The sequence below is a fragment of the Nematolebias whitei genome, chromosome 8 (genome assembly GCF_014905685.2).
Source record: "Nematolebias whitei isolate Nwh7 chromosome 8, NemWhi1, whole genome shotgun sequence".
In the NCBI taxonomy this organism is placed as follows: domain Eukaryota; kingdom Metazoa; phylum Chordata; class Actinopteri; order Cyprinodontiformes; family Rivulidae; genus Nematolebias; species Nematolebias whitei.
The window spans coordinates 11,180,717-11,193,879 of record NC_056505.1 but is presented as its reverse complement, the minus strand read 5'-3'; the positions used below and the strand labels follow the sequence as shown (position 1 = coordinate 11,193,879).

Below are 13,163 nucleotides of genomic sequence, written 5' to 3'. Positions count from 1 at the left end.
GTGTGTGTGTGTGTGTGTGTGTGCCTACATCTTCATGAGTTGTAATTAATGACCTAAAACTGGTTTGTTCTTTTAAACCATTTAAATATTTCTATAATGATTTTGTGACGCAGTTGTTTCACATTATTACAGCCTCTTGTTCACAGTTTGGCCGTGCGTATGTTTTTGTGTGGATTTTACATGTTCACCCTGTTACTGAGAGGCTTGTTTGTGCTTTTGATGAACTAGTAGTCCGTCCTGAGTGTACTCTGACCTCGTTTTTTGGAGACTTTTTGTCCATCGTAAACTCAAACAGGATAGCTAAGGTCAAAAGAATTAAAAGAATGAAACACACAAAGTGATGGTGGTAAAATTTCACTCAGCTATCCGGCTTCTCCTGTGAAAATAACTTGCATTTTCTGTCCGTGAGGCTGACACTTTGTCTGCTTTTAGGATTAGGCTTAAGTTTTTTTTTCCTTTTTGATATATTATATACAGGTAGGTAAAGTTGGCTTGGGTTTCCTGAGCTATCCCTTAGTTATGCTGCTATAGGCTTAGACTGGTGGAGGACAATATGACCTGATTTCCTCACTCTGCAGCTGCCTTTACTCGATTATGGTATTTTCCACATTTAAATTTACAATCATTGTGTTTTCCTTTGTTTTCTTTCCATTGATACCACTTCTGGACTGTCTCTGTTCCCTCACATCACCCAAGCTGAGGCAGATGGACGCCGTCCTAAGTCTGGTTTTGTCCAATGTTTCTTCCTGTTAAAAGTGAGTTGTTTCTTTCCACTGTCGCCAACATGCTGTTCAGTATGGGAGATTGCAAGAAGTGAAGATTCAATGCAAATTGCTTGTTTCCTTTAATAAATAAAGCGTACCAATTGCCCTTTCATAATATGCTGAATGTGGATGTATTGTATTATAATTCAAATTAACTTACTGTAAATTATATTGAATCTGGACCAGTTTGGTACTGAATTGGACTTGTTTTGTTAGTTTTGGTGTAGGGTCCTGAGATGACTTGTTGTGGATTGGCGTGACTAAATTGAAAAAATATATTTAGAATTTTTCTTCATGCCTTGGCTTTGAAAAAACTCTTGGCCTGGTGTGCTTTGAATGAGTTGGGTCTGTTGAAAGTAACTTTAATATGAGCACCATTTTATTATTATTTTTTTTAACCAATAACAATTAAGTGTTTTGGCATCTTGCTGTAATTTTGTAACGTAAGCTTTAATTATGAAGTAAATAATAACATGATATGTTGTAATTTCATTAGATTGTGCTTAACTTCAGTGACTTTCAATTTTCTTTAATTTACATTTTTTGCTCATTTCTAACGCGCACGCTCAAAGTCAGTATTTTGCAATATATTTCTTACTTCCAGTTCTTTCACATCTAATCAACATTTATTTTTCATTTGTGTGTATTCTTTACTATCACTCAGAATTGCCTCTTTATCTGATGAATTATTAGTTTTGTTTCAATTTTTCATTTATTTATAGCTACCGGAAGTCGTCGTGAATATATTGACTTTGCGCATGCGCATCGGTATCCGGGGAAGAAAACTTCTACAGTCGAGCCGTTGTGGCTTGATACATGAGCGAATGGCGCCCCCGTGTGGACAGTGCAGCGAGACAGTGACACAGCAGCAGACGGAGGGAGGCGGCAGTGAGCCAAACCGGATCCTTCATGAGGGAAGAGGCCAGGGACAGGCGCACAGCCCCGGGTCCTCTTCTCTTCTCTCACGTTTAATTCCACGTCGCAGGCCCGGGAGCCCGAGCAGGGGCTGCGTTTGTGTTCATAGGATGTCCCGTCATGAAGGTATTGAAGAATTTAAGCGCAGAGCTGTGGCTAAATCAGAATTTCTGATTAAAAACCCGCTGACAACTGCACCGCGAGCTAAATGACTAGCCGACAATTGCTTATTTTGCGGCTAACGCTAGCTAGCTGTAGCAGCAACGTAGCAGTTGAGTTTTACTTGTACGCATTTTGGCGGCCGTATAAATATATATATTTATCTGTTGGACTTGCAGTTGCTGTTTTGGTGACTATTCAAGATTATTTCCCTTAAGTCAGCGCTGTCACAGAGGCGGAAGACGCTAGTTAGCAAAGTGCTAACTAGCATTCGGTAATGCAGGTGATCGTTGACGAACAGCAGGAGGAGTGCCGAAAATAGGCAACATTACAGGCTAGCGAATCCCAGATGGCGTTGAAAAAAGGTCGAAGCTTGTTTATGAGTCACACCTCAGGTAGTTTAGTGAAAGTTGTCCTGTGGATTCCAGTTTCGCAGGCTAACATAATGCAAACTATCGCCCCGTCCTTGTGGCTAACCTTGTTGAAGTTGCATGTTTGTGTCGAATAATAACAATGGTTCTGTGGTTGCTTGGCTGGCTGCAGAGGTCAGTCGGGCCCTGGGCAGTGTCTTTCGTTCAGGCTTGTTGTGAACTTTGCTGTCAGCAGTCGTCAAGTTGTTTATCAGTCATGTTTTCGTGGTTGTTGCAGCACTTTGCGTTCCTGTAGCAGCCGCTGAACAGCAGGATCAAGTTTGCTGTGGGCTTTAAGCTTCCTGGCTGTGATTGAAGATATGTGGGGCTGAAGACATGCTGCATGACTGTCACAGTCAGTCTGCAACACGCAGGCCATGCAACACCTTCTGAATGAGTTTACACCTCATGTGCACACCCCCTTTTATTTATATAATGTAATGATATCTGACATATACATTTGGATAGTAACAGTAGGGATCTCTAGAACATAATCGTTGTAATACCTATATATAGTTACTTTGATGTCTAGTTTTGTCCAAACTATGCTGAAAACTGGTTTTGTACTTGATGCCTTTTGATTTTATATATATATATATATATTTCTCCTAATAGTTTTTTAAACTTGCCTTAAAACCAAAGCTTTAATCAATCTGCTTACATCAGTGAACTATTAAACCCCTACATGCCTAGACTCCCAAGATCTTCAGATCAAGGCCTCCTAGATGTTCTCGCAGAACATGAGGGGACGGTCGTGGGAGTCCCAGATAATGGATCAGTCTTCCTCTAGAAGTCAGGATGGCGAGCTCTCTCTCGTGCTTTAAATCGCAGCTGAAACTCTGCCTCTTTTCAAGAAGTTTGTATTTAACACTTCAAATTCGGAGCTAATTTTAAATTTATTGTAATGCTTTTTTTTTGGCTTTAATTCATGATTATTATCAATTTGATCGTATCTTGTTTGATGCATTTGTAAGTTTGGTTTTAAAAGAAAAGGTTACTTTAGCTTCACTTAAATAAAATGCTCATAAATCAGTAAGTAGGGCATTATTAACAAGACAAGTACTTGACTATAATATTATAACCAGTTAAACTGGTAAAACGACTACAGCAGTTGTATTAATTGATGTTCATTATACTAAATAGCGTTAAGGGAGTGGTGGCGCAGAGGTTAGAGAAAGTGGGCCTGTGATTGAAAGATTGTCGGTTCAACTCCCAGTACCGACAACATCAATATGTGGGTGGGAAAGGTGTTACTCTACCCTCATTTGCCCCACTTTGGGCCCTTAAGCAATTTTTGTAGTTTTCTGAAAAGTTTGACTCGGTATAAAAGTTAAAGAACAATATTTTTTATATCCTTCAGGAAAATTTCTAACCAAGTAGTTACATGCTTGCAATATCTTGTGAAAAGTTGTGACTCTTACCTGAACTAACAAACTGTTTATAAGCAAGGGAGAGAATTACAACTTGTAATAATTAAAATAAAACGGTTGTTAATTTTAAAAAGAGTGTAAAAACTGCTCACCTGATGTTGCACTTCTGACTCCCCTTGTGTTACTTTTTGTTCTTCCTTTAGGTGTGAGCTGTGATGCATGTTTAAAAGGAAACTTCAGAGGTCGCCGGTACAAATGTTTGATTTGCTACGACTACGATTTGTGCGCATCGTGCTACGAGAGCGGTGCCACCACGACCAGACACACCACAGAACACCCCATGCAGTGCATACTGACGCGAGTCGACTTCGGTGAGTGGAGTTCGTTTTCCCGTCGGGCTTGTTCACAGCCGGTTGAGGATCTGTGGTGCTCAGTCGAGCGTCTCTGCTCATCACTTCTAAAGAAGCGTGCTCGTTGTTTACAAGCTGCTTCTTGTGTTGGCTCGTTCCCTGAATGCTGAAACGTTTTTAGGTCCAAACTAAACTTGACTGAGCTCTAAAATTGAAACGTCTGTCCTCTTCAGCTGAAGAGGCATTGTGTGCATGTGTGTGTTTAGTTTGAGGAGTGAAAGTTCAGGCTTATTTGGAAGAACACAAAATGACTTGTTTCTAAAGCTGTTGGATCCTGTTGCAGTTTTTTCTTAATCGAACCTGACAAATAATGCAACAATTGTAATTCTTTAGGATCAAGTTTTTATAAACTTCCTCAGTGGCACTGAGTGGCTTACATGTGAAACATTGTGTTTTATCCTTTTAAGACACTGGTTTTTGTTTTTCAATTGAAATATTTGTTAGTGATGGTTTTGGACCAGACAGAGGAGGTTATTTTGAATCAGATTATTTTTGTTTGGACTCCTTCATAGATTTATTTTCACTTAGATGAAACATTTTTAGTGGCATTACATTAAATTGTTTTTTAAATTAGTATTGTAAAATAATATTTATTTTGTAAAGCTATAGAGAGCAACCAAAGGGAGGGAGAAACGAAAATGCTAGTTAAAAAAAAAAAATTAATTAAATCCATTCCTCTTGTGTGTGAAATAGAGGAGAGCGGTGGCGCAGAGGTTAGAGACAGCGAGCCTGTGATGCACCATAGATAGCTCTCTGCTCCACACAGAGCGTTGTGGTAGCTCGGTGGTCTGTGGTTGTGAAGGGCGTCTGGTGTAAAAACACCTGCCAAGTCTTGGCAGTGGTGACCCCTGAAGCAGGGACAAGGGAGCAGCCGAAAGATGATTAGTGAACTAGTCACACAAAATATTTCAGAAAAATGTACCGGTAGTTTTCTTTCAAGTGTTTCTGTTTTAGACTTTGTCATTTTGTCTTTTTGGTATTTTGCTAAAAAAAAAAAAGAGTCTGCAAAAATGACCTACCTTGGCAACAATACATAATAAAATTAGAAACTAGTTGTATTCAGAGGAGCATTTTATTCATACCTCAAACTTTATTCATTAAAAAGACCTAAACATCTCAGTAGAACATGATAACAGACTCAAATCCTACAGTTGTGTTGGATTTTTACTCTCAATAAAACTTTCACTTATTACCTCCAAAGAAACCTGTTAGACCACCTGTAGTTTAAAGTTTTTAGTTGTTATTTTGTGTCTTTGACTAAATAACAATCAAGAATTGGCTTTAATACAATATTTAAAAATCTCTTTATGTAAAACAAACTTTGTGAAACTTAAATAAATTTAATATTTCACAATTCCTTTTAATATTTGTTGAGAATGCCAATAAGCGATGTACTGGCAGAAAATATTTGAGCTTTGTCCACCTCCAAGAAGTAAACCGCTACTTTTCAACCTGCTTTGACACTTGAAGTCTTGAAACTGTCTTTCTAACGTCCGTTCACATTTTCCATCCTCCACGATTCACCATAAAGTTATCAAGTGTGTTAATAATGTAAATTAAACGAAGAAACGCCCTTCCCTGTTCATTGTTTAATCTGTCAGTCACGTATGGTGAAGGCATAATTAGTACTGACCGCAGCAGTGTTTTTAAAATGTTTTTGCTGGATACGTTGTACAATTACAGCTGGTTCCAGCACTTTAGGTGTGAAAATTAGAAGCGTTTATATCGGCGCATAATGGGACAATTATCACAATATGATATGTCCCCAAGCGCCTGTATCGGCCCTACTGATATATCGGTTGGTGCCGGTGATGTCATCAACCAAAAGCGATGAACTTTAACTCCACTTTGAGATTTTTACATAGTTGCTAACAAGCCGTTTAACTTTTCAATCAGACAAATGAGCCACTGTTATTTTTTTAATGGAAGTGACTAAAAGCAAAAACATGAAAACTTGTTCTTTTGTGGTTTTATTTCTTTTCCCCTTTAAAGCCTACGTGTGTTTCTTCCTCTCAGACCTGTACTATGGTGGGGAAGCCTTCTCGGTGGAACAGCCCCAGGCCTTCACCTGTCCGTACTGCGGCAGGATGGGCTACACGGAGATCTCTCTGCAGGAGCATGTGGCTGCAGAGCACACGGAGACCTCCACAGAAGTGGTGAGCGGCCGTTTAAATACCGATCTGTGAAACCTTCAGCGTCTGTGAGGATTGGACCGGCTGCAGCGTTTATTCATGTTACCCATTGCTCGTCTACAGGAAGTTATCCTGGTTGGGTGCATGCGATGTTTTGGTGGCTCTAGATTCTACGAGTGTTAATCTGTCTTTGCAGAAACAATTAGTGAAAGTGAAGTGAAGTAGGCTCTTTTTATAGGTACTCGCTGATTTTCCTTTGACTGTGAGGGAATAAAATCAGGAAAGTTGACTTTTATATTTAATCAACTTTAGACAAACTCTCATACCACGAGACACTGAACGTTGCAAAACTTCTCATCAAGTTGAAAATCATCATGCGAAGACAAAAAGACCAGAAGTCAGCATGACGTCTTCTGGTTAAAAATAGCGCAGCTGATTTTTCTTCCACCTTGCGAGTGGCTGCTGTTCAGACAGACACGATGAGCAGCACGGTCACCGAAACTCCGGCTTTCTGAGAATCTGTCTCGTTTCGTTACGTCCCGACTTTAGGTCACACATGAAACTCATTGTAGATGTTTTACTTTAGCATTTAGCAGTCCTAGCTCTTAAAAGCTCCTTGAAAAGTCTTGTGATCACATCAGCTTGATTAAAGATCGGTGATAAGATTATGTGATAAAATAAAGAGTTCTGCTACAAGATGGTCCAGCAGTCCACCCAGCCAGGCCTCTTTTAATGTCAGCACAGTTTCTGCACATTATTTATTTTCTCTGATATTAAAATGAAACGTGGTGTTTCTGTTGCTTCAAAGCTTTTTTTTAGGATATTCATCTCCTGTTCTTCCATCCATGATGGCTGGTGTGTGGACCAGAGGAAACACGCTACAGGCCACGACTTGGATAGGAGTGAAATTATTCACATCGACACTATCAGCGTTTAGTACTTTCACTAACGTTCTCAGTTCTTATGAAAACAGTAAATTCAATGAGTTTTAGTTCACTGAACCCTCAGTGAAAAGTTTAATTACGTTTGTCACAAATAGAAAGGCATTGAAATCCTTATGTAGGTCATAATTAAATGTTTTTGCTCTTTGAATTAAAAAAGGGGGCTTAGATGATTGCTAGGCACTTTTTGTCTTTCAAATGCCAAAAGTCCTCCTCAGCCTCCATTGTTTACTGGAAAAGCTTATTAATCTCTCTCTTCTTCTTTTAATAGAGTAGCTTTCCATATCGGCGTCGTTCAAGAAGCAGCTGCTTAACCAGTGACGGCTGAATGCGTGCTGAAGTTCGGCTGATTTTTGTCACATAGCCGCTTCTCTTCTTGTCCTCTAGATCTGCCCGATATGTGCAGCGCTGCCAGGTGGCGACCCGAACCACGTGACGGATGACTTTGCTGCTCATCTCACACTTGAACACAGAGCTCCGAGAGACTTGATATCCTTTTTAAGCAGCGCTGCCACCTCAGCAGACAGGACTGAGCAGCTGTAAGGACTGAACGTGTTCTTAAGACATGAAGAGAAATGTCATCATAATGTCTGAGTGCGTCAACGTGCACAGAAAGTGACGTTCATTGACATGTTGAGGCCTCCAGTGGTCATTTTTAAAATGATCAAGACGGCCATTATCAAGAGTTCTACATGTTCTCCAATGTTAGTTGGTTGCTTTTTGCTGCTGGATGTGTGGAAGATGCACTCGATAAGCTCTGGTTTCACTTTCAATGTAAACACTTTACTTAGTTTTTAGTTAAGCTAGATTTAAAATAGAACTCAAAACAAATATTTTTTCATTCAACCTTTATTTATACATGTTAATCCCATTGAGCCTCCGGGACTCATTTACAAGTGGGACCTGAATTTTAACAAAAAGTGATGACAACAATGGACAACAACAATAGACAATCAAAGGATGCATACAAATTCAAATTATTATTATTATTATTATCTTTAACAAGTGAAAATAAAATTGTAATTAAAAGGATAATTAACAGGAAAAACAGCTAGGTTGGTAATGATTTATCATCTCCTCATGTAAATGGGCTGCATTTATTAGCACTTTCCTAGTTTTACTGACCACTCAAAGAGCTTTTACACTAAATCAGGGCTTTTCAACTGGTGGCCCGCGGGCCGTGACTTTGGTTTATGATTTTAAGTTGCTGGATGTCCGGTCCCCGAGCTGTTGGCTTTTAGGAACTGTGGCCCCCTGAGCAGTTTTGTTGAATAGCCCTGCACTAAATCCATTCATAAACAAAAACACATATATTAGGGGGCAACCCAGGGCTCACTGTTCAGACAACTGCTCTTCCTCCTCAGCTGCAGCTGAAGTGCCATTTCCTGTTTTGTAGGAGTGGGAATCTTTAAACGCATCACGATTGGATTACGATTCAGAGGGCTGTGATGTGATTATCAGATGATTCAAACGACAAATAAAATCTCTTAACCTTACAAAACAAATCATTTTGCTCTACAATATAAAACAGACACTGACAATTGTTTTAATGAATTCAGAATTATTAATGCTCGCATCACAATGTATCAAAGATTCAAAGACCTGTTGGGCCAAAGTCCAGGGACAACTTCCAATATATCACTCCTCTTTCAGTTGGGGTATAAATAATTAAAAAAATCAAACTGAACAAATGATCAAACTAACAATGAGTAAGTGTCTCGTTGTTTTAAAGACTGAACTGAAATCAGTTGTTTGTCAGGAGTCGGCTGAAAGATCTTCTGACAGATTATTTTTAGATCACTTTGAACAAATGCTGTGGAGGGAAAGTGACAAAAGCAACGTCTCAATAGAAGTTAGAAGAACATGAGAAGCTTCACAGCGTGGCTCGTGTTGGTGAGTTTACTCAGTGGTGTTTTGTTTTCTGCTGGTGTGAGACCAGCATGCAAATATGATCTCAAATCGCAGCTCGCTCACCAGCCCCGACTGGAAAACCTTTAGAGAAGTGGCAGTTCAGGAGGTCGTTATCTTACAAGCAACAAATCCTTAAAAAGGTTTTAGCTTCTTAAAAGTGAGAATGCTTCACAATATTAAACAAATAAAGCAAGTTATGTGCTAAAAGCAATAAAATGTGATAAAATGGTCTGTTCCTTGACGCCGAGCATCACGATGAGTCCAGCGGGGTGCGGCACGTAAGGAGGATGTTTCACCCCGGGCGTGGGTTGGGGGGGCCGCGGGCCCGCAGGTCTAACATGCACTTCACCAGCAGCTCCACGGGGGGGCTCTCCACCAGTCAGAGCTCCTCACAGAGCTCCAACTACAGCAGAGAGGCCATGGACCCCATAGCAGGTCAGTGACACAACACACTCAGAGTTCCAGCCTCCCTGGGAGACGCAGCCGAACATGAAGCTGCGAAGGTTAGCTCGGCTGATGCCAGACCGCTTAACATGGGTCTTCAGTAAACGAGCCGAGGGATGTAATCCTGTTATAATCTGGCAAATTATGTCTCAATTGTTGAGCATCTGAAATCAAATGTTGAGTACAAAAAGGAAGAATTTAGCTCTCAAACCTACGGCGCATGGTTTCCTCAGTTCTCAGATAATCTCATTGGAGTCGAGGCGGCGCGGTGACGAACATGCCTCTGTCTCTGCCGCCGCCTCTTTCTGTTGGGCTTGCAGCTTCAAATGAGCAGAACATGGTTCAGTGGGTGTTCAAAGTTCTGCACTGACAGAAACGTTACTGTGGCAATTTCTTGTTTACCCTGGTCCCAGTTTAGGTCAGTGTTTGGCATTTTGTGTCCCCCCCTGCTGTGTAATAATGAGGGTCTGTGTTCGGTCTGCCACACAAACAGAACAGCAGCTTCCTGCCTGACTGCTCAAGTTTTAGTGCACGACACTCGCCCTGCATGTGTCTTCACCTCTGTGCACGCTGCTCAAAATGTTTGGTTTTAGGGATGGACAACGTGGACGGTTTCGTGTTTGAGCAAAGATTTCTGCTTACATGATGTGATTTAAATATATTTAGGATCATTTGAACAGTTTTCAAAGATGCAGTGAAGCATTCAGCTCCAAACTGCAGCCACAGTTTTATTTTCTGTTTCTTGCAGAGCTCCTGTCGCAGTTGTCGGGGGTGCGGCGTTCGGCGGGAGGCCAGCTGAGCTCGGGTCCTTCTGCCTCCCAGCTCCAGCAGCTTCAGATGCAGCTCCAGTTGGAGCGCCAGCAGGCGCAGGCGGCGCGTCAGCAGCTGGAGACGGCCCGAAACGCCACCCGAGGGGGCGGCCGTGCTAACGCAATCCTCAACACAAACTCGGCGTCCGCAAACCCCAACCCCAGCGCCAATCACACCAACAACCCCAGTCCCAACCCGGGCCCGACCGAGTCCAACACACAGCACACTGCACACAGCTCCCAGTTTCTACTCAGCAGGTAGGACTGAGCTTCAAGACGTAGCACACAGGCAGCGTGAAGAAGTGATGAGCTGAATCTGGACTTGTTTTTGTAGTTTGACATTTTAAACAAGTGAAATGAAACGAGAGGAAACTGAATGATGAGGCTTAAATGCTTCAAGACGAACAGCAGGCGTCCTCAACTTTCAACAGGGCAGTGAAGCTGCGATAGATCAAGTTCAAATTCATTTTATTGTCATTACTGTCACACGTGGTACATGAGGTGGAACTAAATTATGTACACAAAGTCCCAGTTACGCCCCAAAATATAAAGTATAAAATGAACCGGTATATAAGGATCTAAGATAAAACGCCAACAGTACGCGAAAAGATCTAAGATAAACGCTAAACACTAATGTAAAATAATACGGTGTAACAGCAGCAGCTCGAACATGAGTCTGTGAGCAGATGGTTATGAATCAATACAGCAGCACAGATGAATCACAGATCACCAAATATTTAACCCTTCCTAAAATTAAACAATATTAAGGTATTAAGTAATGTCTGTCTTGAATTTTAGGACATTTTATGAGCTTCACCTCAGATTGAAAATGCAACACACAGCTAATATACCTGTTGATGTATCGCAGAATAAAGTGAAAAAACAAACTATTAAAAGTCATAAACAAATCTAGCTCTAAATAAATGTTGACAAAATTGGTCATAACATCACAGAATTAACTCGTCAATTAATAGGCATGTCTAATTTATTAGATTTTAATATTGCTGTAGAGGATCTTACTTTAAATATTCTCAGTGATGTTACTGTATTACAGCCCAACTCTAATTGAAACCATCATTTTGCAGCTGCTAATGGTCCCACGGTGTCAGTTGTTACAAACGTATATTCAGATCTAACTTTGCTGCATCCAAACAGATTCTGAGTGACGTGTGTCAAACCTTGAATTCTTCAGTCTCGTGTTGAGCAGCTCATGTCCTGAACGTCTGTCTTGTTTTGTTTTGGTTGTTGCTCCGTCAGCTGATAAATCCTCCACCTGTCCACGTGTGTGTCGCAGGCTGAGCGAACCCCGGCTGTCCGAGGCGGAGCGGCAGGCGTGCGAGGCCCAGTGGGCCGACAGGAGCCTGTTTGTGACGGAGCTGCTGCTGTCCACGCTGCTGCCCGACGAGGACGCCTCGGCCTCCTCGTCCGAAGACGAGGACAACTGCCCCGGCTCGTTGCGGAGTTTCGCCGACTTCGAGGCCATGGGCTGCGTTGAAGTCATGACCCTAGACGTGGCGCTGGAGAACCTCAACCTCAAGGAGACGAGCCCCGCTCCCAAGACGCCGAAAACGACGACTAAACCGGCACCGACGAAGAAAGAACCCCCGGCTCCGCCCCTTTGATGACATGGCTGCTCCCTCCCCCTGAAAACACCATTGAGACTAGCCGACTGCTCGTCAGTCCAAGTGCCAATGGATGACAAAAAAAGACTGCAGTTCTTTTTGGCCTTTTTTTTTTGTTGTTTTTTTTCGTTTCCAGTGATTGTCATTACAGCTCTGCCGCTCCCCACTCCAGCCCATGTTTTACGTTGTGTACGTTGAATAAAAGTAGTGAGACGAGAGAATGTGCGAGCGAGCGTGGTGGGTGAGTGAGAGCAAAGGAAAAATGATTATATAAATATATTATAGAAAAATCTATCCGAGAGTCGATAATCAATCCCACATAACTCGCTCTTCTAAGCGTAGTTGGCCGTTTTACGAGACGAACTCGTCACCGAGGGAGAGGAGGGCCGACCGAAGCCTCTCCGGTAAAAGCGCTGCTGTGTATTTATAAATTAAAGAAGTGCTTGGATGGTTTACCACAACTTGAGCATGAGCTTAAATCACCATGTGCCCATTTTCTGCGCTGCACAGTCACCGGACGGGGACGGTGCCACACGGTTGGCGTTTCTCCACACACACACACACACACACGGCTGTGTTTGGTCGACCTTTACGTCCAGTCTCAACCCCCTCCCCCTTTGTGCAACGTCACCATTTTTGGGGTCATGTGACCTGGCTTTATATCGACTGCGGGCACTTTGGTTTTGATTCGCGTATCCGGTATTCGTTTGTGTACACTACAGATGTTCCACTTGAACTCGATACACTGCTGAGGCAAGAGAGACGAAACGATCTCTTCAGTCCGACTGTTTCATTCATTGTTCAACACGAACACAACCCTGCTCCTCACGGTTTCCTTCTTTCTTTTACAGAACACCACATGCTTCTATCTCAAACCTTCCATTTTAAATTAATCCCATTACTCATGAAATGCAAAGGTTATTCATCATGTGACTTCTCATTAACTTCTCAGACTCAAAAGAAAAGATCTTTGTATGCCTCCAGTGCTAGCTGAAGAAATGCAATGTAATGTTTTTTGGCTTCAGACGAGCCAAACGACAGGGTAAACCTTTCAGATTGGAGGAGAATAAAACTGTTTTTGGATGGAAATGAACTAACCCAATCCTGCTCTGGTTTGTGTTTTTATTTTCCCAGTTGCCAACGTCCTGGTGAGCATGCACGGTGGAAAAATAAAAGCTCCACCATCTTGGTTTAATCTGTCGCATCACCTGATCGGTGGCGCTTTTCTGCCGTCAAACGTCACCGTCTCAGGAGCTGGTCCAGTTCGTTCCATGAG

At 41.9% G+C, this 13,163-nt stretch overlaps 2 protein-coding genes across 2 annotated transcripts in view; both read left to right on the top strand.

Moving 5' to 3' along the window:
• The window catches only part of tmem8b (transmembrane protein 8B), a 1,109,927-nt gene that overhangs the window by 667,803 nt on the left and 428,961 nt on the right, over positions 1-13,163 (top strand). The gene's annotated exons all lie outside the window — the stretch shown is intronic.
• LOC119413858 (E3 ubiquitin-protein ligase KCMF1) lies at positions 1,671-12,989 on the top strand. Its single transcript, XM_037680924.1, has 7 exons — positions 1,671-1,805; positions 3,822-3,989; positions 6,045-6,184; positions 7,489-7,590; positions 9,267-9,447; positions 10,205-10,523; positions 11,560-12,989. The coding sequence occupies exons 1-7, from the start codon at positions 1,790-1,792 to the stop codon at positions 11,885-11,887; spliced, it is 1,254 nt and encodes a 417-aa protein (XP_037536852.1). The 5' UTR covers positions 1,671-1,789; the 3' UTR covers positions 11,888-12,989.

Bases quoted from the DNA above. Each gene is read 5' to 3' on its own strand.
- LOC119413858 (XM_037680924.1), top strand. The intron at 3,990-6,044 runs GTGAGTGGAGTT...TCTTCCTCTCAG, and splicing joins ACTGACGCGAGTCGACTTCG to ACCTGTACTATGGTGGGGAA. The intron at 9,448-10,204 runs GTCAGTGACACA...TGTTTCTTGCAG, and splicing joins GGCCATGGACCCCATAGCAG to AGCTCCTGTCGCAGTTGTCG.